A 25,639-nucleotide genomic window follows, 5' to 3' on the forward strand; every position below is an offset into this window, starting at 1 on the left:
ATCTTGAACAGGAACCCTTAGTCCACTCAGAAGCTTTAAAAATTGAAAGCATTGGTCCACACAAATCTAATATTTCATCTATGAATAGTTGCTTAGGGTAGTTTGAATAATCCACTGATTTTGCTACTAGTGTAGGAGTTGCTGGCAAGTTTGGTTGTGTACTGCATGTAACAACAATCTCATGTATTCTTCATACAATGGATATAAAAAGTCTACACACCCCTGTTAACATTTCAGGTTTCTGTAATGTAAAAAAAAATGAGACACAGATAAATAATTTTAGAACTTTTTCCACTGTACATATCAATTAAAGAGCAAACTGAATTTTTTTTGGGGGGGGAGGCGGGGGGGATGGAAGAGGAGTTAAAATTAAAACAAACCTAAAATAATGTGGTTGCTTAAGTATGCATACCCTCTTATAACTGGGAATGTAGCCGTGTTCAGAATCAAGCAATCACATTCAAACTCATGTTAAATAGGAATCGGTACACACCTGCCATCATTTAAAGTGCCTCTGATTAACCCTAAATAAGGTTCAGCTGTTCTAGTAGGTCTTTCCTGACATTTTCTTAGTCGTATCCTACAACAAAAGCCATGGTCCGCAGATAGCTTCCAAAGCATCAGTGGGATCCCATTGTTAAAAGATATCAGTCAGGAGAAGGGTACAAAAGAATTTTAAAGGCATTAGATATACCATGGAACACAGTGAAAACGGTTATCAAGTGGAGAAAATATGGCACAACAGTGATATTACCAAGAACTGGAGATTTCTCCAAAATTTATGAAAAGATGAGAAGAAAACTCATCAGGGAGGCTGCCAAGAGGCCTACAGCACCTTTAAAGGTGCTGCAGGAATATCTATCAAATACTGTGTTGTGAGGTACATGTGACAACAATCTCCTGTATTCTTCATATGTCTGGGCTATGGGGTAGAATGGCAAGACGGAAGCCTTTTCTTACGAAGAAAAAACATCCAAGCCTGGCTAAATTTTGCAAAAACACATCTGAAGTCTCCCAAAAGCATGTTGGAAAATGTGTTATGGTCTGAATAAAGCAAGGTTGAACTTTTTGGTTATAAATCTAAAAGATATGTTTGGTGTAAACACAACAATGCACATCACCAAAAGAACACCATACCCACAGTGAAGCATGGTGGTGGTAGCATCGTGCTTTGGGGCTGTTTTTCTTCAGCTGGAACAGAAGCCTTCGTCAAGGTAAAGGGAATAATGAACCGTTCCAAATATGAGTCAATATTGGCACAAAACCTTCAGGCTTCTGCTAGAAAGCTGAACATGAAGAGGAACTTTATCTTTCAGCATGACAACGACCCAAATGATACATCCAAATTAACAAAGGAATGGCTTCACCAGAAGAAGATTAATGTTTTGAAATGGCCCAGCCAGAGCCCAGACCTGAATTTGATTGAAAATCTACAGGGTGATCTAAAGAGGGCTATGCACATGAGATGCCTCCGCAATCTGACAGATTTGGAGTGTTTTTGCAAAAAAGAGTTAGTAAATATTGGCAAGTCAAGATGTGCCATGCTGATCGACTCGTACCCAAAAGAGTGCTGTAATAAAATCAAAAGGTGCTTTAACAAAGTATTAGTTTAAGGGTGTGCACACTTATGCAACCATATTATTTTAGTTTTTATTTTTATTTCCCTCCACCTAAAAGATTTCAGTTTGTTCATCTGAGTTGTACAGTTTATATAGGTCACATTAACCACTTCAATACTAGGCACTTTCTTGCTCAAGCTAATTTTTAGCTTTCAGCGTTGCCACTTTTTAAATGACAATTGCGCAGTCATGCTACACTGTACCTAAACACAATTTTTATCATTTTGTTCCCACAAATAGAGCTTTCTTTTGGTGGTATTTGATCACCTCTGCGGTTATTATTATTTTTTACTAAATAAAAATACAGAGAATTTTGAAAACTAAAAGTTTTTCTTCATTTCTGTTATAAAATTTTGTAAAGTAATTTTTCTCCTTCATTGATGAGCACTGATAAGGCGGAACCAATGAGAGATGGCACTGATATGCAGCACTGATGGGCATTGATGGGCAACACTGATGGGTACGTACAGGCGGCACTGATGGCTGGCACTGATACATTGCACTGATAGCACCGACACTGGCAGGCATTTTTAATGGGCATGGATTGGCAGTTGCCTGGTTACTGATTGGCATATCCCTGGTGGTCTAGGGTGACATACCTGGTGGTCCTGTGTGGCCATCCCTGGTGGTCCTGGGCGGGCATCTGTGGGGGGCTGCACCGATAAACAATCAGCACAGACCCCCCCCCCCTATCAGAATAGATGCTGATGGGCTCTCCTCTACTCGTGTCTGTCAGACGCGAGTGAGGAAAAGCCGATAAACGACTCTTCCTGTTTACATAGTGATCAGCTGTGATTGGACACGGCTGATCGCGTGGTAAAGAGCCTCCTCCTTTACCGAGATCGGTGTAGCGTTGTGTCACACTGACATGATGCACCATTGATCGCCTCACTGCATGCTCTCACAGAAGCGCCCTGTCGGTTATCCTGAAAGACATCATAGGATAACTGAACCACCGCCCGGCCGTCATTTTTCTGTAGGTCAGGCAGGAAGTGGTTAAAAGTGGAAAAGCTTCTGAAATTATTTCTTTGTCTAATTTTTTTACATCACAGAAACATGACAATTTAACAGGGGTGTGTAGACTTTTTATATCCACTGTATGCCTAGGCTGTGGGCTACGGTGGCAAGCCAGAAGCCTTTTCTTATAAAGAAAAACATCCAAGTCTGGCTACATTGTGCAAAAACCTACGGCAAGTCTGTCAAAAGCATGTGGGAAAATGTGTTATGGACCAAGATTAAACTTTTTGGCCATAATTCTAATAAGTACCACAAAAAAAACACTATGCCCACAGTGAAGAATGGTGGTGACAGCATTTCTTTGTGGCTTTTTTTCATTAACTGGAACTGGGGCTTTAGTCAAGGTGGAGGATCTCACTCCACAATTCTGTAAACTATGTGCCCAATTCCAGCTTGCCAGTAGAAAATGCAAGCCCTCAGCATTTCAAGCACAATGTGTTGTGTTTGAGTTGTGTGCCAAGGACAAACCCTTTTCTTCAGTACTGTACACCAGAAAGTGCTCTAGCCTGTGTGGAATCGTTTCTGCATCCAACAAGGTCTGCTGGACTTCCAACCATAGTGAATTGTCATATTGAAGTCATATACAGTGCATGATTATCTGCAATGTGGTGCCACTTGTATGCCGCCTTATACTTAGTTGAAACAAAAACAAAAAAATAGATAAAATGTTTCCTCAAGACAGAATGGGAAAAGAACAAACAAACCCAAAAAATTCTATGAAGGGTGAACTTGAATTAAGTTCTGTTAAGAGGGAGCTGTCGGTGCATTTCATAAGTAAATGTAAAAGGACCTACATAATAATAATGTAGAAAATAGCTTTATTTGACATACATATCTAAACAATACAAAACTCACTATCTTTTTAATAAAATCATATTTGGCCAATTAATAAAAAACACACACAACAACCATGGCGGCTGCAGGGAAGTTGTAACCTCCTCTCCCAAAAAAAAAGAAAGGGAGAAAAAAAGAAAAATAAAGGTATTCGCACATGTTCATAAATGTATGTGCCCAAATTGTGGGTACAGTCTATATCAACTAGATCAAAAAACATAGAAAATTTTCTCCTCCATATTGTAAAGTGGTAATGTGTAGCTCATAGCTGAATATTACTGAAGATTCATTAAAAGGGATCAATTGGTATGGTATGTTCCAGGACTGGTTTGAAATTAGATGTTAAAGTCCATTAAGAGATCTTCTCATGGATATGCAGAAGTCCAGACCACATGTGGACAATGTCGCCCCAGTGTGGGTGACAATGTGATAAATTCTTTGGGCTGTGTAGAATCAATTCAGCCAAGGGTAATATGATGGGTCACTACATGTGGTTAGTGACCAGTCCATCAGGGTATCCCATAGGATCAGTCCTATATACAGCCTGACATGAGAGAAATAGTGGTTTATATAATGAGCATCAGGTACAACTGGAAAACTGTAAATCACTATTCACAACGCTGTCCCTATCATGCTGCCACAAACTATATACCTCCAATGGACAAAAAATATTTTGTGCAAAAAAATCCGCAAAACATATGTCCCAATGCAGTCCAAAAAAATGTAAACACAAAAAATATAAGGCTGATTATATACCTGTTTTGCAAAGTGTTATTGTGCTTCATGTGCTCCAAGATATGACTTCATAGGGTGCTCTAATATAAAGTGCTTCTGTGCTGCTACTTCTCTTTCACGGTGCTAGATGCATTGCTGTGCCCAGTGACACTCACCAGATTCTTTTGACTTTGTGCTTTTCAGCAACAAAGCCTCCCAGGCTTGTAGATTTTCCCCTCCTGGGTCTGTGCAGGATGATACACAGCACCTCTCCTTCACCGCTCCACTAGAAATTACCTCCAGTCCCTTGGCCTCAGCTCCTCATGCCACATCCACCATGTATAGGAACAGAAGGGGGGAGCTTGCATAGTTTAAAACCACTTTTATTATTAAAATAAAAACATTCCTCTAATACATTACAATCGTTTAAAGATAAAAACATGCAGTAAAACCAGGAAACATTCCACAGACCAGAAATTATGTCACTGTGTACCATGCGCCTAACATGTTTCCCCAGGCAATCAGGCATCTTCAGGGAATGCTTTTATTCATGGTGAATGTGGCATGAGGAGTTGAGGCAAAGGGACTGGAGAAGATTGCTGCTGGAGTGGTGAAGGAGAGGTGCTATGTATCATCCTGCAAAGACCCAGAAGGGAAAAAGCCAGAAGCCTGGGAGACTTTGTTGGTGAAAAGCACAAAGTTCAAAGAATCTGGTGCTTGACACTGGGCACTGAGCAATGCATGTAGCACTGTGAAGCAAGAATAGCAGCACAGAAGCACTTAATATTGGAGGACTTGAAGCACAATGACACTTTGCAAGACAGATATATAATCATCTGTGTATTTGTATTTGTGTTTACATTTTTTGGACTGCACTGGGACACTTGTTTTGCACATTTTTTGCACAAAATATTTTTTGTCTATTTGAGATATATATTGTGTTTGGGGCAGCGGCGTGAATAGTGATTTACAGTTCTAACAATTGCCTATAGTTCTTAGCTTGGGCATTTGATGAGCAGCTAGCACTCCCAGATTAACATTTATGTTTTTAAAGTCAGTGCTGTGATTAAGTTATCAATCAACGACTGGAAAACTCCCAAGGAGGGATGTCCTTGTCATTGCATATGGTACTCTTGTAGTTTGTAGCAAGGCATCTACTATCCTCCTTTTATTGGCAACTAAATAACATAGGATCACTCCTCCAACTGTGTAATATATGGTTTGCCATTGCTCAGTTTGGGAGCCATCAGTATAAATCGAAGAGAAAAGAGCTATTTAGCACTTAAGTAAAGAAAATGTACCTAACCATCCCTATGGATCTTGGATCCAAGCTGTGTTTGTAGCAGTAGAAGTATACAAGTTCATATCCAGAGAGAATTTCAGTCCCTTAGAGGAATGCAGGTGGTATTCCAGAGGCTGGCTGCATGGGAACAAACTGGAAGCCTGACTGGTTTCACCAGTCACGCCGATTGCTTCAGAGACAATTGTCTCCCTTTCATGTGAGGGATGTGTGCAAATATACCTAAAATTGCAGTTTTTGGCCACCTTGCTTGTGCTTTAAATATGGTTTTGTTGTATAGCTTAGAGCTGCCTTAATATCTTTTTTTGAAAGAAAAAAAATGGAGGTTATAAGGTCATCATAAAGGCCGTTACTGCAACTGCAGCTAATATGACTAAACCTACAGTTAATAAAATGTCTATGGACTATCTCGGTACTTATTGAGAGGTAAATCAACAAATTAATTAAAAGATCATTATTAATAATACTCAAAAGAAGAATTATACATAAAATATACAAAAACAATTACAGATAGTCCATAGACATTTTATTAACTGTGTAAGTTTGGTCATATTAGCTGCAGTTGCAGTAACAACCTTTATGATGACCTTATAACTCAATTTTTTTTCTTTAAAAAATTGATTAGGATGAAGGTACTAGTGTATAAGTTTTTACTGAATTTTTATTGGGGCTCATAACTCATCTTACTGCCTTTTTAATATCATTACTTTTTGCCTTTGGTAATGTTCCCTACTGTAGGATATAATTCTGGGATGAAGCTCACTTGGTTCTGGTTTGGTAGGGCAGGGGCGTGAGACATTCAGTCTCTAGTTGTTTTTTTGGGATATATTTTTTCTATGTCCTGTGGTGTGTCTGGGTTGTGTGTGTGTGTGTGTGTGTGTGTGCTTTGCACTCTCCCCCTTGAGCTGTGACCCCATGAGGAACCCTGGTGACCCCAATAGGAGCTTAGTTCTTATTTATATATTTGAGTCTTTATGTCCACTTTAACTTTTCATTCTTGGAATATTAGGTTTAAATGGGCTGAAACAGTGCAGCGCTGGCCACACACACACACACACACACACACACACACACACACACACACACACACACACACACACACACACAAAACATCTATGATGTAATCTTTCTTCTAAGTAATCAAGTTATTCAAAATTCAAACAACATTTTTTGATCATAAATCTTGAGTCAGTTATTATAACCCAACTGCATATCGTGTCATACAAATAATTAATGCATTTTACATAAAGAACATATTTATGTGAATTCAACCATATATAACTTCCACCACTCCACTTTGGGGAGCAAGCAGGCATAAGTGCCCCATAGCAAGCGGCTTACTATGGGGGCACACAGCAAGGGTGAGGGGCCCAGAGTGCCGGCACGGGATCCAAGAAGAGGATCAGGACTGCTCTGGGCAAAACCACTGCACAGAGCAGGTACTGTAAATGACATGTTTGTTATCATTTTTATTTTTTTCCTATAATTTTTTTTTTTTCCTTTAAATCACTTTAAGGAAAGGGACTTTATTTCAGGAGTGAGGAGCACATTTTGAACAGACAGGACAAATGATACAAGAGGTGTGAAGAAGGCCGTAAATGTACATAAATTTGAAGAATCATGCATGAACAGGGGTGGTGCCCTTCAACACCATCTGGCCTTCACTTTAAAATGCTGTTTTGACATCTCTAAGTTGGTCATTTGACAACAATTCATACATTTAGCCATGTAAATAAAAGAATTTAACACCTATGCAGACTTCCTGACACTAACGATGGAATAATGTAACCAGAATTTTCATACTTTTCATCCTGTTCTTGGACAGTTAACATGTACACATTCCTTAGTGATTGCATTGAGGTGCCTGTGTTACACGTGTGACTTATGCACACAGGGTGTTTTTACTGCTGCTTTTAGCAGCGTCAGATATCGGGTAGCCCCACCCCATGACTATATAAGGAATAGCACACGGCAGAACCGGCATTACAGCGGGAGAAAGTGTCAGGAGGACAGAGAGAGAAGACAGTGGGGAAAGGAAACCCAGCAGAAGGCGAACCGGCGGCAGCATAAGAGAGAGGAGAACCAGCGGCAGCAGAAGACGGCAGAGATGGGAGAACCAGCAGCAAGAGAAGAGAGTAGAGAACTGGCGGCAGTAGAAGACAGCGGAGAGGGGAGAACCAGCAACGAGAGAAGACAGCGCAGAGGGGAGAAACAGTGGCAGGATAAGACATCAGCGGAGGGAGAAGAACCGGAGGATGAAGACATCGCCAGAGGGAGAAGAAATTGGAAGAAGAGATACCGGAGCTGCTTTAATAAATTACTATCAAAAACCTGTTTACTGTTTTTATTTTTGACACTTTTTTGGGGGTGAATGCGTAGGGGTGCATTGTACCCCATTCTCATTCACATAGGGCAGGGAGGCCAGGATCTGGGGAACTTCCAGATTCTGATATGCCCCCCGCCCACAGACTCCGACAACCACTGGCCTGGGTTGTCAGGAAGAGCCCCTTGTCCTCATCAGCATAGGGACAAGGTTCTTTGTGGTGGGGGGGCGCAGGGCCCCTCCTGCCCCAAAGCACTCACCCCCCCTCCATGTTGAGGGCAGCTTCGCTCCCCCCCCCCCTTTCCTGACCTGCCAGCTGCACACTCGAATAAGGTTCTGGCATGGATTTTGGCGTGGACCCCTGCGCGATAGTTCTCCTTCAAGATCCTTAGTGCACGAGCCACACTGCAAGTCAGATCATTGTGATCTGGCTTGTGGTGCAATTTCTTTTCAAATCAATGGGCTCTCATAGGGAACCGTTGATTTTGACTAGAGACCGAGAAACGCTGCTAAAAGCCAACGCGGCTAAACATGCATTAATGCCAATGCAAAACGCTACTAAACACGTTTTTACAACTGCTTTTTGCCTGACGTTGGTAGTGGCTTTGCAGGCTTTTATTAATTAATTTTTTTTTTTTATCAAAACTTTTTTTTTTATTTGTTAATGCACAAAGTGACCATAGAAACGTATGTTTAAAGATCAGCAGATGAAAACATATAGGTTACAATCCACCTAGGCATAACAAATAGAACCTTTAGTACCTGGTATAACATCCACTAAATCAGTAGAAAACACTTTTTTAAGCTATCGAATTTAGATAAACCAAGTATCCAACAAAGCAAAACTAAAACAACGTTGTAACTGCTTTCTCTCTTTCCGCCTATCCCTTCCACCGACTCCTAACAGTTTAACCTATCCATTACTAACTGCAGAGGGGCAAGATTAGGATCATCCAACCAGGGCTGCCAGATTAAATCAAATTTTGACACAGAATTCCTATGGCGATAAGCCAATTGTTCCCTAAGGAGAAGTGAGTTTACATAGGTAATCCATTGTTTCCCAGTAGGTACTGTAGGTGCCATCCAGTGTAGTCTAGTAATCATAATATGCATTCCTTTCTGGTACATTTCCTCATCTACTGCTCCCAATAGGCACACTAGAGGGGTGGCAGGCACAGGTACCTGGACTAGACGGAGGGACACTCTGTTATAACCTCAGCCCAATAGCAATTGAGTTTTGGGCAATCTCCATAGCATGTGAAGCAGCTGTTTTTTTTTTCTAACGCCCTGTGTGCATGAGGCCTTAATGCTGAGGTATCTTCCTGACATTACAACTGAGGAAGTGGCTTTAAGACATTAGAAATGGTCTTCAGTCCAGTTGAACCATCTACTACTGGCTGTATCATAATGTGAACCTTCACTGACAATTGATTATTTCTCTTGTGATTCTTGGTGGTGAGATCTCCCAGCCAAAAAATGTAACCACCTACTTGCCCGTAAGCTCTGTGAGAGAGCTTCCTTGATCCAGGAGGATGTAACAGTACAAATTTAAATTCTTGTCACACAGTGGGGCCATCTGTGATCGCTGTGGCCCTTGGCCACAGCGATCACACATGTAAACAAAGGCTGCAGTGCTGGGCACTGTACAACACCCTCAAGAAATAAAATAAATATAAATAATGCGTGTCGCAAGAGCAGTGCAGTGTCACTATGGTGATGCACTGCTCTGGTTAGTGATCAGAGACACAGTATGCCAGTGAAGCATACAGTGTATCTGATCATTGAACAGAGCAGTACAATGTCACAATGGTGACACTGCACTGGTGACATGTTTTTTGTTTGTTTTTTCCCCCTAGGGCTCATTTACACTTGCCATGCTCAGTAGAGTGATGTTCAGATTTCTCTTCAAAAAGCATTTAACATGTTGTGAGGAGCTGCTGTATTGTCTCCTCACTGCCCATTTTTAAACACCTAAATGCTGGACTTCCACGCCACAACTCCAGATGTGGGGCAGTTACAGCGTGGCCCCATTATTTGAATGTTGCGCTCATTGGGCTGAAGTGCCCGCCGAGTATAATGGGCTATAATTCTGGCATGTGTACACTCCCGTCCACTACCTTCCCAGTCAACAGAGATGCAGTTGAGGGGCAGTAATAATGTGGATTAAATGTGGGGTATGATTTATGTAGCCGCAAGGTCCTGTAGGCAGACCGTGTGACCAGTGTCCCCAATTGCAGTGTAGCCAGTATTGATGTTCCTGATCACTGCCACACCAGTACAGCCAGCAACAATTTTCCTCTTTACTACGGTAGCCACACCACTCCCAACTATCACCAGCGCCAGTGCAGCCATCAACAGTGTGCCTAATCTCTGCCACATCAGTACAGCATCAGTGGTGTGACTTCTATTCAAATCAATGGGCTCTCATAGGGAACCATTGATTTTGACGAGAGACAGAACTGACCCTTGCCTATTTTATTGACCACACTTCTGCCTACTGTCTGAACCAATCCATTGCCTGTTTATTGACTGTGTTTCTGCCTGCCCCCTGAACTGACCCATCTGCATGTCCCCCCATCTACATTTCTGGAAGACACCAGTCACAACCTTACCTTCCAACTGCTCTATTGGAAGCACTGGCAATCCTTTAGTCACCTGTTGTTCAGCCTCCTGTACCTCCTGCCCAGTGAACATGGCATTCCTGGGGCTAGCCCAGTAGACTAGTCTTATGTGTCTTATAGGAATGGGGATTGGTATAGGTGATGCTATACTACACTATATTCCCTGACCACTCATTTAGAGGCGACCATTATAGTACACTGTTTTTTATACAATCGGTTGATTTTTGTAAACAACAAGATGCAGTGTGCAGTATATAATCTGTCCAAATATTGAAAAAGTCTCACTTAGGTGAGTATACCCATATTCGAAAGGATTAGCAGAGTGTGTTTTTGGGTGTAATTTTAAGGCCCCTTTCACACTACTGCGACTTCTGCAACGATTTCAGGGAATGTCTGTGTAACTTTAATCAAAGTAGTGCATGGACTACTTTGAAGTCGGCACGACCTGAAGTTGTACTAATATGGATGGTTGTCATTGGAAATAATGAGGAATGACTTGTCATGCGACTTTGCAGTCCCAAATCATAGGAAAAGTCATACAAGTGTGAAAGGGGCCTAAGTATGTCCATGTTATGTGTGAAAAATATTTTACAAAACTGACAACTTTGTTTAAAAAATAAAAACATTTTGTTCATATTTTCTTCTGCATTTTCCAAAACTTGTGACAAAAAATGAAGTTTTAAAAAGACTCACCATGTCTCTTAAAAAATACCTCAGGGTGTTTACTCTCCAAAATGTGTTAATTTTGCAGTTGTCTACTGTTCTGGTACTCCAGTGCCTTAAAAAAATTGAAGGTAGTCAGGAAATTAGATGATTTATGCCCCTAGAAAGCCTTAAAGTGATTGTAAAGCCACTTTGTAACGTACATGCAATCCCCTATGTTAAAAAAAATTCTATAAAAAAATATGGCGATTTCTACCTTGTTTCACAGCAGCGCTCAGCGCTCGCATGACTGCTCGCTGTTCCCTCTCCTGATCTGACAGCTACAGCGGGAGGGCCTGAGAATCCCCCGCTGATGTCAGCCGGGAGGAGAGCAGTCACGTGAGTGGTGCTATGAAATAAGGTAGAAATCGTCATATTTTTTACAAAGCATAGAACGTTTTCTAACAGAGGGGATTGTATGTACTTTACAAAGTAATTTCAGCAGCAGGAGGGGAGGGGTAGCACTATTGCAGGCGGATAGGGAGGGGAGGTGGAGAGAGGAGAGCTGCGGATGAATGAGGCTTGTAAACTGACCACAGTGTCAGGGCTCAGCAGCCATTCTCCAGAAGCTTGTGGCAAAAAAATTACATTTTCAAAAAATTAACCTTGCCACCATGCGAAAAAAAACACCTTGGAGTGTTTGCTTTACAAAATGTGGCCATTTTGTGAGCGTTTCCACCATCCTGGTGCTCCAGGGTATACAGAAATGTGTAATGTTACTTAGGGAATTAGATCAGTAATCTATGTCCCTAGAAAGCCGAAAGGTGCTCCTTGGATTTTGGGCCCCTCTAGGCTGTAAAAAAAGCCCCCCATACTTGGGAGAAAAAAAACTTGTTTTGGTGTGTAAATGTAAGTATGCCTATGGTGTGTGTGAGAAATAACTTGTTAAAATGACAGTGGTTAAGTAATTAATTAGTTCTACCGCCTAACAACATTGGGATCATCGGTTCAAATTCCAACCATGACACTATCTGCCTGGAGTTTGCATGTTCTCCCTGTGCTTGCGTGGGTTTCTTCTGGGTACTCCAGTTTCCTCCCACACTCCAAAGACATGCTAATTGTTTAAATGGTGCCTAAATTCCCCCTAGTATGTGTATGTATGTATGAATGTGAGTTAGGAACCTTTTGATTGATAGCTCTTGAGGTAAGGAACTGATGTGAATGTACAATATATATATATATATATATATATATATATATATATATATATATGTGTGTGTAAAGCACTGTATAAATTGATTACGCTATATATGTACCTGTAATAAAAAAAATTCTCTGCAAAAAAAAAATCTACTTTCATCATTTTCCAAAACTTTATGGCAAAAAATGTACGCCTTCAAAAAAATTCACCATGCATCTTACTAAATACCTTGAACTGTCTGCTTTCCAAAAATGGGTCATTTTGGGGGTATTTGTACTGCATTTTAGGGCCTCAAGAATTGAAATGGGCAGGATGGATCAGTTTTTAAATATTTTGTAGATTATAACTTTCACACAGACTAATAATATACATCAATATGTTTTTTTTTTTTTTTTTTTTACCAAGAAAAAGTAGCGGAATACAATATTGACCTAAATTTATGGAGAAAAAATATTTGTAAAGTTTTATAGCAGAAACTAAGAAAAAACATTTTATTTCAAAATATTTGGTCCAAAAAAAGTAAAAAAAAAAAACAAAAAAAAAAAACAGCGGTGATTAAATACTACATAAAGAAAGCTCTATCTGTCTCAAAAAATTATGCAAAATGTATTTGGGTACAGTGTTGCATAACTGAGTAATTGTCATTCAAAGTGTGACCACCCTGGAATCTTAAAAATGGTCTAAGCAGGAAAGGGGGGTCCAGTCTTGAAGTGGTTAAATATCTATAGAGTTTCCCTGGTGGTGTCTGTGTGCTCCTTAAAGAGGAAGTAAACCCTGATGGGTTTACTTCCTCTTTTTTTCCCTGCAAAGGTAAAGCATAATGGACTACTATGCATCGCATAGTAGCTCATTATGTGTCACTTACCTGACACAGGAGCCAGCGAAGTCGCCGCTGATCCCTGTAGTCCGCCGCATCCATGTTGCTGGTGGCGTCTCGCAGCTCCGACGAATCACAGCGGCGAAGCCGCGATGATGTCACTCCCGCGCATGCGCACGGGAGTCGCGTCTCGCAGCTCCGCCGCTGCCACTCGGCGAAGCCGCGATGATGTCACTCCCACGCATGCGCACGGGAGTCGACAAATTTGGCAAATCCATTCATGGATTTGCCGCATTTAGTGCGCCTGCGCGCCGCTGTCTACGGCGCATGCGCCGTAGACAGCGGTGCCCATTTTCGGGCAAATATCTCCTAAACCATATAGGTTTAGGAGATATTGCTTGGACCTACAGGTAAGCCTTAATCTAGGCTTACCTGTAGGTCCAAGTTGTTTGGAAGGGTTTACTTCCTCTTTAACAAATATCAACAGCTGTTGATTGAGTCAACCCACCCATGTCTGTCCATAATATAATTTCAGGGTAGGTTCTGAAGTAATGCTGGACCAACATCTAACCAGCTTGTTTCTTCTGTTACAGCTGGACATTTGGTCGAAGTCCAACTATCAGGTCTTTCAAAAGGTAAGATCAACGTCATTAACTATTATGTAATATTGTATGTAAATACTGTGCCTACAAAAGGTCTGTTATTGCTCTTCTAATGTACAACCAACTTAATGGTTAAAGAACATCATTGCTCGCCCTTGCTGCTCCGCGGAGACCTGTCCAAATAATTATAGCACATTTGCCTTGCTATGTCAGATAGCGCTAAGACAAACATGAATAATCCTTTGTCAATGCAACTCCGATTTTGTTAATTAAAGTGTTAGAGTTAGCTATTTAACTCTTTGCTTGGCATGTCTTATTTTTCTACTTCATTTTTTCACTTCTTTAGTTTAAATTTCAAAGATTAAACCCTTTTCTTTTTGTAGATCTTGCAATATAGTCTTGCAATATCTTACATTACTCAACCTAGTTGAGTAATGTAAAGGGTAACTATGAGCAAAAAAAAGGCATAGACATTAACACAGCAGTTATTATTTTTCTGAGTCTCCCCTGCAACATAGCATTATTACCTGTTATTAGCCGGTTTAGCAGAAACCAGCTAACATTCAGTCAGTGTGTACAGCAGCCTGTCCGACACAATAGCTCAGTGGGGAGATCGCTGCACTAATGTCCCAGTTAGTACAGTGAGCACTTCAGTTGTTTTTACCTCAGTACCCTGGGTTGAACGAAAAAAAAAAAGCACTGTGTGTACCAGGCATAACATCTGTATTTATTCTGACCGTCAAACACTTAAGCCCCGTACACATGGGCCGAAATTAGCCAGTATGGTAAAAACCGGCCGACATTTGGCTCATGTGTCCTTGTCTGACAGAAGCCGATCTCACGGGCAGCTACTGTCAAACAAGCATGCTGGAAAACCAGCAGTTGACCAGTGTGTTCTGGCAGGGATGTGGTCCCCCTGTTACAACACAATAGCTCAGTTGGGAGAGTGCTGCACTAACATTGCATAGTTAGTACAGCAAGCTCCTCTGGTTTTCTTTTTCTTTTTCGTTCAGCCTGCTGGTTTAAACGAAAAAGTATGACGTGTGTTCCAGGCAAATGACTGGGAATGGTATCCGGAAACAAGATGGTAAGAAGTTACCCACAGATCTATCTCTTACCTTCTCCCGACTCATGTTTGGGAGACATCGACCCCGCAGCCTCACCAGAGCCAAGACATTCTGCAGCTCGCTTCTCAATACATGCTGATTCAACAAGTCTGCCTTATTACGTTTGTTTATGAAACCCCTGCCTTGGCAGAAAGGCCCGGAGCAGTGAGTTTTTTCCTGAGCCTGTGCATCTTCTATTCCAGATCTCATACAATGCCCATGCTGTTGGAAAAATATATTTACAAGAGTAAGCTCTGCCTTTATCCACTGAAGTCAGAGCTGAAAATATGAAAGATCTTTCCAAAATTATGCATGGACATCCATTTGCTGTGCCCTGTTGCAGACTTTTAAAGTTGAAATTGTAGCTGACATAACTTGTAATTGAACATAAAGGAAAGCCTATCATGAGTCAAATGCAGGGGTTTTGCTATGTACCTGGCTGTCATGTCTATTTTCCTCAGTCTTCAATGACCTGAGAACGAATATGCAGACCTTAAGTTCTCATGTCCCCACACCTGTAATATAGTCCAGGATTTTTGGATTAGTTTGGATTAGCATGCAGTGGCGGCTGGTGTTTTTTTGTTTGGGGGGGTTCGGAAAACAAAAACCACCCCCCCCCCTCTTCACACCTCCAAACCCATCCCCACCGGTCCACCGGCACTTACCCCATCAGTGGCAGGGATCGGTGGACAAACAGCATCGGAGATCGGCGGGCACACAACGATGGGGATCAGTGGGCCAATCGGGCAGGGGATCAGACTGCGAAGGGCATCTGGCAGCATCTCCCGTGTCCTCTTCTGAGATCACTGCGGTTTCCATCATGCGTCTCCTCCCCTCCTCCTACGTGTCCAATAGTATCGCCTTACCTTTCAGCCAATCGGGAAACAGGTATCAGATACACACTGATTGGTGGAGAGGCGATTCAGTGTTAGAAAAACGAAAATCTATTCGCTTTTCTAACACACCTGGATGGGCTCCGAGCGCATCCTGAAAGGGGCCGGACACATGAATAGGGGGTGGCCGCAGCTATGCATGCATCTATCCATTAACTATATAGTTGGTGGCGTGGATAGAGGGGGCGGCGCCTATGTGTCCTTAATGGATGGGTCTCCCCTGTTAGCATGACTGCCAAGTAACTTATATTTCCAGGAAGAGGACAGCAATGGTCGCATATTTTTTTCTTTGGACAGATGTAGATGTAGCCTTGCGTATTTTCATATTGTGTTACCTCCAAGACAGTTGCAGCTTATCTTAGTTTCAACATGCCTGATATATACAAGTAAATTCTCTGTTCCATCTAGTTCTGATTTTTGGTGAAATTGCGCCAGTAAAATCACCAGCAATTTTGACATATAGTTACATGTAGTAGCAATTGGTTGCACAATTTGTGAACGTTGCGCGTTCATTAACGATGAATTGCCCTACATGCTACACTCCATCGCTTCAGGTGTGTAATGGTAATTCACAAATGGCTGTACCTAGATTTGGACTTCTGATCAAGGATACTGCTGCCTAACAAGAATATTGGCAAGTGCAGAAGTTTAGTTTTAGTTTATACTAGCAGCCAGCTTCACTGGATGAAAGCTAGAGTTATTCTGTGGGTAGGCACTGCCCCACCTCCTCCAGTGAGGTCAAATGTAATATTTCAATTTTTACTAGGATATACATTTAAATACACTCTTGGCAGAAAATGTTTCCTTCAGAAACCGCCACACTCAATCAATGTACAGGGGATGCACTACCATGAATAGTATCAATACTTTATTACTCTTCTATTCTGCTCAGCATGGCATGGGTCTGGAGTGGGGCTAAGCCCTGAATATCCTGTTGACATTGCTGAAGCTTTCTCCTTCCCTCCCCTCAGATAATGCAGAACAGAGCAGACCTACCTGCAGGGACGTCTTTAACGCAGGGCAAAAGGGACAGCTACCCCGGGCCCAATCATTGTTGTGAAGCCCAAAGCAGCTACCCCATGAGCCTGTGATGCCTGCAAATTGGGGACCCGGGAGCTCCGCTGATGCTCTGACCCCACCCCATGCAGCCTTTGTATGTTTAGGAGGCTACTGCTGCACTAGTAGCTGGGATAGGCATGGGAGCGGCAGCACTGAGAGCCTCTGCACCGCAGATCGGATAGTGACAGGTAAGTTCTTGTCCCCATGTCATTATGTCCCATAGACTGCTTCTGGATTGATTTCTGGTCTGTGCCAGTTGGAGCACATAATGAAGACACACATGACATGTGTAATAGCTCTGAATGTGGGTAATTCAATTGGCAGGAAAGATATTTCACAGCAGAGGAACACTGAGCTGTCTAATCCATATTTTATCCTAAGACTTAAAGTGGTCGTAAAGGGTAAAGGTTTTTTACCTTCATGCATTCATGCAAGCATTGGTCCACAGCCTTTTTGGCACCGAGGGGAGTAAGCAATTTTTTGCGGGCAATAGCTGGTGTTACATAGTCAGGTTGAAAAAAGACCATCTAGTTCAATCATAAAAAAAAATAATAATAATATCATACAATCCCATATACCCAATTCTGTACCCACAGTTGATCCAGAGGAAGGCAAAAAAAAACAGCAGAGCATGATCCAATTTGCTAAAGCAGGGGAAAAAATTCCTTCCTGATCCCCCGAGAGGTGGTCGGATTTTCCCCGGATCAACTTTACCTATAAATGTTAGTACCCAGTTATATTACGTACACTTAGGAAATAATCCAGGCTCTTCTTAAAGCAATCCACTGAGCAGGCCAGAACCACCTTTGCAGGGAGTCTATTCCACATTTTCACAGCTCTTACTGTGAAGAAACCTTTCCGTATTTGGAGATGAAATCTCTTTTCCTCTAGACGTAAAGAGTGCCCCCTTGTCCTCTTTGTTGTGCCCAAAACTGAACTGCATATTCCAGATGAGGTCTTACTAATGTTCTGGTGTTGGCGCTTCAATCATCACAGCACCGTGATTGGTATGGTGTCAGAATGATTGAAGCGCATTATTTCTTATATTAGGTTGTAATATAATTAAAATAGTTAAACTCACCATAATGCAGAATCAGTGGTAGCCCCGAGTGTCACTTGTGTCAGGCATGCCACCAGATGAGGAATGCCACTTTCCACACTGCCTGCTACCAGATGAGGAATGCCACTTGCCACGCTGCCTGTCACCGGATGAGGAATGCCACTTTCCATGCCGGCTGCCACCAGATAAGGAATGTCACTGCATTGCTGGCCCTGGTTCATTTAGCATAGAGGCAAGCCTCTGCGCAGTGGTCATTCTTGGGTGAGGGTAGGAGAACGGTGATGCAGGGTGGGTGGTGAAAGATGATATCATCTCTCTGCTCCCCGCCACACCTCCGACATTCTCCCACACTGTGAGTGCGAAAGAGCTGTGATGCTAGGATGTCATCTCTGCTTGCTAGCCCACTTCTCTCATCTGCCTCTCTGACTCACTGGGCTCTCTTGCCTGATCGCCTTGCAATTTAATGCGGCACAGCTGCAGGGACGCTACGGCCAGGTAGTGGATCGTGACCCCAGTGGTTGGAGACCCCTGACTTAAAGGATACGTTTGCCTTTTAAAAAAAATAATAAGTGCAAATATTTTTGCAGGTAAAAAAATTGTGCATTTATTTTTATTTTTTTATTAGGAGCCTGCAAACCATTGCACCTGCGATCAGCTGATCATACCTCGTGCAAGCAGACAGTTACTGAATGACGGGAAGCATCAATGAACTGCCTAGAGTGCTTGGGATGTTGGGGTGGAGAGAGAAATTGCATGTGTGGGGCAAGAAAATATCCAGGGTCCAATCATTAAATAAAGATGGATCTGCCTACCTGTCAGACATTTTCTCTATCCTGCAGACATTACTGCGGTGATTTGAGTGGCTGGGAGCATTAAGCCCACACAGTAAGCAATGTGTAGACACCGCTTACTTTCTAGAGAAAGGGGAGCACACTGTCGTGGCAATGCTGCAGCAGCGTACAGGCCTTGAGGTGGGGCAAAATATGTCTTCATATATAGAGGCCTTTACTGCTCCAACTGCCTCCTGCACTGAGCCCCAATCCCCCAGCGCCCCCTCCCTGCAGCGCTGCCAGCTTCGTCTACTGCAGGGGAGCCTCAAAAACTCTCCTATTAGAGGATCGGACGCATCGGAAACGGAGTCTGTGTGCTGATAACATGCCGTTGCACGATATCTTGTCAGCAGTGGCTTTACATGTGAGTTTGTTTTATATCTGGTATACCAGTTTGTTTATGAAAATAATGTTTTTATGCTGTATCGTTTAATAAAATACTGCACTATTGGTACATTCTATTTGCTTTTGTGTGGTTAACATCCAATATTGGAGAGAGGGGGCGAATTGAGCTGCTGCGGTCTGGTGCTGATATGGTCTTTACCTTCAGGTAAAGACCATATCAGCACCAGACCGTAGCAGCGAGGAGAGAGAGGGGCGGGGCCGAACCACAGCTCCATGTCTGAACGGACACACGGAGCTGTGACTTGGCTCAGGTGCCCCCATAGCAAGCTGCTTGCTGTGAGGGCACTCAACAGAAGGGAGAGGCCAGGAACACAGAAAAGGCACAGAGAAGAGGAGGATCTGAGCTGATCTCTGGAAATCCACTACACAGGGCAGGTACCGTATATACTCGAGTATAAGCCGAGATTTTCAGCCTCTTTTTTGAGGCTGAAAGTGCCCCCCTCGGCTTATACTCGAGTCATCGCTGTCTGCCCGCTCGATCAGCGTGTCGAGCAGACAGACAGCGGCCATTCTATTCAAAAGCCGCGCCTCCGGCTCCTCCTTCGCCTGTGATAGGCGGAACACTGAATTTCCCAGCAGCCTGTGTTCCGCCTATCACGGACATCGTATCATCCTCGTACTACGGACGAGGATGATACGACGTCTGTGATAGGCGGAACACAGGCTGCTGGGAAATTCAGTGTTCCGCCTATCACAGGCGAAGGCGGCGGCGCAGCTTTTGAATTTTACAATGGCCGCCGACGAAGAGGGCACGGGACGGAGGCAAGGCAAGGCACGGCACGGGACGGGACGGGACGGGGGCAAGGCAAGGCACGACACGGGACGGATGCAAGGCAAGGCACGGCACGGGACGGAGGCAAGGAGGCAAGGCACGGGACGGAGGCTCGGGACAAAGGTAGGCTGGACACACACACACACACACACACACACACACACACACACACACACACACACACACACACACACACAGGGATGGATGGAGACACACACAGGGATGGATGGATGGATGGATGGATGGAGACACACACACACAGGGATGGATGGATGGATGGATGGAGACACACACACACAGGGATGGATGGATGGATGGATGGATGGAGACACACACACACAGGGATGGATGGATGGATGGATGGAGACACACACACACAGGGATGGATGGATGGATGGAGACACACACACACAGGGATGGATGGATGGATGGATGGAGACACACACACACAGGGATGGATGGATGGATGGACACACACAGGGATGGATGGACGGACACACAGGGATGGACGGACACACAGGGATGGACGGACACACAGGGATGGACGGACACACACACAGGGATGGACAGGCATGTCTCACCCTCGGCTTATACACGAGTCAATAAGTTTGCCAGTTTTTTTGGGGGTAAATTGGGGGCCTCGGCTTATATTCGGGTCGGCCTATACTCGAGTATATACGGTAAGTATAACATGTTTGTTATTTTTATAGAAAAAAAAATGAGACTTTACAATCACTTTAAGGGACTTTATTTGCTTGCATTTATGGTTATTTAATATTTTTGCTTATTTTGTCACCATACTTTTGGGATTTTATATTTATTAGGATATTATATTGCACTGGTGCTGCATGTTTCCTTTTTTATTTTATTTTGGGATCTGTATATCAATCTATATTTTATGCTAGCTGTCAGGCTGTACCATGGTGCAGACTACTAATGTAGATTTGATGTCATGTTTACCAGCCCCTTCTAGAATAAACACAGTGAGCGATCGGTATTGGTGTTCATCACTGAAGCAGTGTAAACTGTGTTTAATTTGCTTCCATTTATGAATGGATAGGAACCTCTGTACAGAGACTTCTATTCATTCATTGGCAGTGCAACTGAGGCTGCAGAGAAAGGGAAAGAAGATTCTATGTCCTTGTGTCAAAAAAGAGACATCAGGGTTTTCTTTGGACCCTTGATGTTTTACCAACCCCACCCCTTTTTTTCTCCCCCAGAAAAAAAAATGTTAATAGCATTGTAAAAAAAAAAAAGGCCTCATTTACATGGAGCATACTATAGCATACACCTGTACAAGACTGTGTTTACCCACAGGGATGCACAGTTGTTTCGTGCATTCCTTTCCAGGCAATTCCATTAATGCCAGTTGCAATGTATACAGCCGCTGCTCTCAATTTGGCATTTATATGGGTACGGTTGTGTGTCCCTGAACTTTCACACTGTTTGCATTCTGAGCTGTGCACTAACACAGATCTCAGATTGGTAACAGCAAATGCCCATGCAGGTGCGGTGTCTCAAATTACATAAATCGAACTGCCTGCACTTTAGTGCACCTTATGTGAATAAGGCCTTAGTGGGAATTTAAACTGGGGGGGGGGGGGTTGTACTGGGGGACAGATTGACATGGGCACATTTTATGGGGGGATAGATTGACCTGGGTGGATTATACTGGAAGAGCAGATTGACCGGGGGGGGGGGGGGGGAGATTATACTGGGGACTAATAGACCTGGAGGGGCAGGGTTATACTGGGGGATAGACTGAACAAAGGGTGGGATTACACTGGGGGAAAGATTAACTGGGGTGGGGAAGACTATACTGGGGGACCGACTTATCTGGGAGGATTATACTGGGGTACAGACTGACCTTGGGGAGAGACTGAACTGGAGGTAGAATTGTACTCGGGGACAGACTGACCTGGGGGGGGGTTTATCTGCTGACTTTTAATATTAGGGCACGTCGGATGGGCTCCTGGGTGCTGCCGCCGCCATTCCTAGTAAGGGAACTCTGCAGTGAAGCCTTTCAGCTTCACAGCTGGTTCCCAATTGCGCAAAGCACGCTGCCCTTTTTAATTGGCCCAGTGGCAGGGGAAGGAGGAGGGGGCCGAACTTCCGTGAGATCGGGCCGCGGGCCTGTCTCCAGAAGTGGGGAAGAGGAACTGTCATAAACAGGTCTCCATTCCCCCCCTCCCCCTGAAAGGTACCAACAGTGTCACCGGAGGGGGAGAGGCAGCGTATAAGCGGAAGTTCCACTTTTTGGGTGGAACTCCGCTTTAAGCAATCCCTGGCTATTTTAATGTAGTTCTTCTGTACGGTTAGCCCTGACAACGTGTTGACTCTCTATTTTCAGTGTGCATGAAAAATCTTTAGTAATGGAAGAGCTTTTTGCTTTTAGGTTTACAAGCACTTTATTTCAGCAGCATATTTTTTTAAATTGTTATATTTTTGTAACAAGAAGGCTTTTTTACCCTACAAATGCGGTTGAGGTTGGATGGGCATATTGGGGGAGATTTTCTAAAACTGGTGCATTCAGAATCTGGTTCAGCTGTGCTTGGTAGCCAATCAGCTTTTAATTTCGGCTTGTTCAGTCAAGCTTTGGAAATAAAACCTGGTTTCTGTGCAGAGTTGCACCAGGTTTTGCACACTCTGGTTTTACTAAGAAAACCCCATTATGTTCTTTAAAGGGAGTGCTTGTTTATCATTGGTGGTCACCACCAAGACTAAATGTATACTTGCAGTTAAAGTATACTTTACCATTTTTCAATAGACAAAACCAACAACATGTCAGAGACGAACCTTTCCCAACCTCCTCTCCCCCATGTGTCACCTGCTTACCACCGTGGGGTCACAACAATAATTTCATCTACCTGGTGTCACTTGGCTGAATAAATCATACTCTTGGTGGCGCTAGACAAGAAGGAAACTAAAGTTAACAAAGAACACTGAGGACCTAGCAAAAAAAATATTCTTACTAAAATTTATAGTATACTGTCAGTTAACTTTTTTAATTAGTCTAAAGAGCCACTTTAAGACTGCACTACTGTTTATTTTCTCTGATATCACATTTAATAGCAAGGAAATGCATTATTTGGTGTCCTCTTTTTGACATTATAGCACATTAGATCTTAAATAACAGCTCTTACTATGGATGAGGAACTGGTCTCATAGATACTAATTTTAAGCTTCACATTACTGAACACCCTCTGGAGTGATCATGAACTTCATACCAGGGAGCAGAGCCCTGCCTCTACGCCTTCCCTTTGTATGCAGCAAGTCTAAATCTAACTGGCATTGTCTGTTAACAATAGAGTCAGGATAAAAGGGAGAGTTTGATTCTCAAAGGGGAGCTGGCACAATAGAGGATGAATAGGGTTCCCCGTTGACCACAGATAGGCATATTCCACTTCTCTTTCTATTTTTTCTAACTTGGCATTTAAACTTTCCCAGTAAATGGGCTGTTTAGAGTGTGTTCTGTAGCTCTGGCCAGCCTCCCTGATCGCCTTTGGGCATAAAGGGTTCTGGAAGATATGCCCTGTTCTGATGGAACTCCAGGTAGCCAAGAGAAGGATAAATAAATGACGGCGAGTAGTAAACACAACAGTCAGCGGCATGCAGAGCTTTAAAAACACCAAACAAAACCTCTGAATGCACCAATGGGAGGTTGGCCTGATTAAGTTTATCTGTTCCACATTAACTATTTCACAGTCATTTCATTAGGCTGATAAAAGCCCAACATCTAGCAGTGAGTTAAACACATACCCCTATGTCCTAATAACCGTTAAGTGCACTTTAGTTGACAAGTTATCCACCACCACCCCAAGTTTATTTACAATGAAAAATGTAATAATAGTATCATACATTACATAGATGTTTAAAGACTACACCTTTTTACTGCATGGTGTGGCAAGAGCCTGAAATCCAGGATGGGGTACAGATTTCCTATGAGTAGGCTAAAAGCGCTGCTTTCAGAACTTCTGAGGTGATCTCCTATTATATTTAAGCTGGTCATACACTAGTAGAATATTGTTCAAAATGTGGGGTTTTAAGAAAGTTTGTTCAATTTTCTAATTGTTATTGGGGTCAAATCAATGTTTGTTTTCAACCACAGTCACATGAGATGTTGGAGGAGCAGGATGGACAATTTTTCTTCAAAGAATTTCTAACCATGTATGTGGCATTCATTTGGGAAAGGCCATTCATTTCAAAATTGAATGTCAAAATTTTGAAGTTTGCAAATTAAGTTATGAACAACATTTGTCAATTCATAGTAATGCACTGAGAATATTCATCCAAGTATTCATATAAATGTTTGTTAGAAAATATGCTGATGTATTGCTAGCTTTATTCTTTCAAATTCCGGGAATGGAGGGAAGTTCTTTGATAAGTTCTTCTAACCAGTGATACCTTCTCCTCATCAATCCATTTACATGCTGGAGCCCTTACAAAATAGCTGGTACTTAAGGGTAAGGGGAGCATTCAACTCATGTCTTCCTCCCACAATGTAATGTTTGATACCAGAGTCTGAGTGATGTCACATGGTGACAGTGGGGGAAATAGCCCTGTGTAAGCTCCAACACAGACTGACCTGGAGCTTAAGAAGGCTTCCAGGAGGCAGCGAGAGTGGTGGACAAGCATAGGAAAAGTAAAAATCATCAAGGAGGGCATGTCCAAGATGGCGGAGTGAACGGACGTATATTCCAGAGCTCTACTGCTGAGATAATCCTGTTTTTTCCTAGCCAGGTTTATTAGCGTTCTGCATCAAGGCAAGTGACATTGAGTGGCTTCTCAACAATCCGGTCATGGCAAAGGGGGAAAGAAACTTAAATTCCCCCCAGATATACCGCCTGCAGTCAGCCCAGGGCCTTGGAGGCACAGCAAACAGGCACCACATGCTAACTTGGCATCTCAAACTGACCCACTGGAAGGACCTGCCAACTCTGCACCAGGGATACCGGAGGTCATGGGGGCTATCACCATCTGCCAGAAGGCTGTCGCCTCCTGCCAAGCTGCCCTAACGACCAAAGTTGAGGAGGTACAGATGGACGTGGGACTTACCCCACAAGACCTGGATAAGGTCCGTTCCCGGCTGACCGCAGCTGAAGTACAGGTAGGACATGTGGCGGATGCAGTGGGAGAAAACACCGGCACGATCCGTTCCCTTCAATCCAGAGTGAGGATGCTGGAACACAGAGCTGAAGACTCCAAGAACAGGCGTCAACCAGATAACATTCGTCTCATCGGCCTGGCGGAAAGCACAGAAGGTAAAAAACTCAGAGTTTGCAGAAGAGTTGCTCAATTCCCTGCTCCCGCCAGCTCAATTATCCCATTACTTTACAGTGGAGAGGGTCCACCACATGCCACCACAACCCAGCCTGCAAGGCTCTCCTCCCCGTACCTGTATCATGCGCCTCCTCAACTTCAGGGATCGTGATGAACTGCTCAGAACCGCTAGAGCGGCAGGTGAATTGACCTACAAGAATAATCGCATTAAGTTATTCCAGGATTTCTCCATAGAAACCCAAAAGCTCTGTCACTCATTTGATGCCGTCAAAGCAAGTCTCCGCTTCAAGGGGATTAAAACAGTGTGCTTTTTCCGGCCAAGCTGGGGGGGGGTTGATTGTGAAACAATCCGTTTTTGTTTTTTTTTTACTTCCCCGGGGAAGCCGCAGACTCGCTGGAGACTATACCCCTCTTGAGTTAAAGTTCTGATGGTATGTCATTTGAATTTCTCACTTCCCTGGATTGATATGTACTATTAGTTTGTCACTGACCATCTCTACCTTCTTTTCAAAGCAGGCCAGCACTTTTCTGATACCTGGGAGTC

The 25,639-nt window shown here is 43.2% G+C and overlaps 1 protein-coding gene across 1 annotated transcript in view; it reads left to right on the forward strand.

Annotated features, from left to right (window-relative positions):
- The window catches only part of MED27 (mediator complex subunit 27), a 471,863-nt gene that overhangs the window by 405,368 nt on the left and 40,856 nt on the right, over positions 1-25,639 (forward strand). The window contains exon 6 of the mRNA XM_077477842.1: positions 13,682-13,723. Coding sequence (XP_077333968.1) covers positions 13,682-13,723 — 42 coding nt within the window. The remainder of the gene's footprint in view (positions 1-13,681; positions 13,724-25,639) is intronic.

The sequence above is a fragment of the Lithobates pipiens genome, unplaced genomic scaffold (genome assembly GCF_037356315.1).
Source record: "Lithobates pipiens isolate NorthernLeopardFrog02 unplaced genomic scaffold, aLitPip1_a1.2 Scaffold_1, whole genome shotgun sequence".
Classification (NCBI taxonomy): Eukaryota; Metazoa; Chordata; class Amphibia; order Anura; family Ranidae; genus Lithobates; species Lithobates pipiens.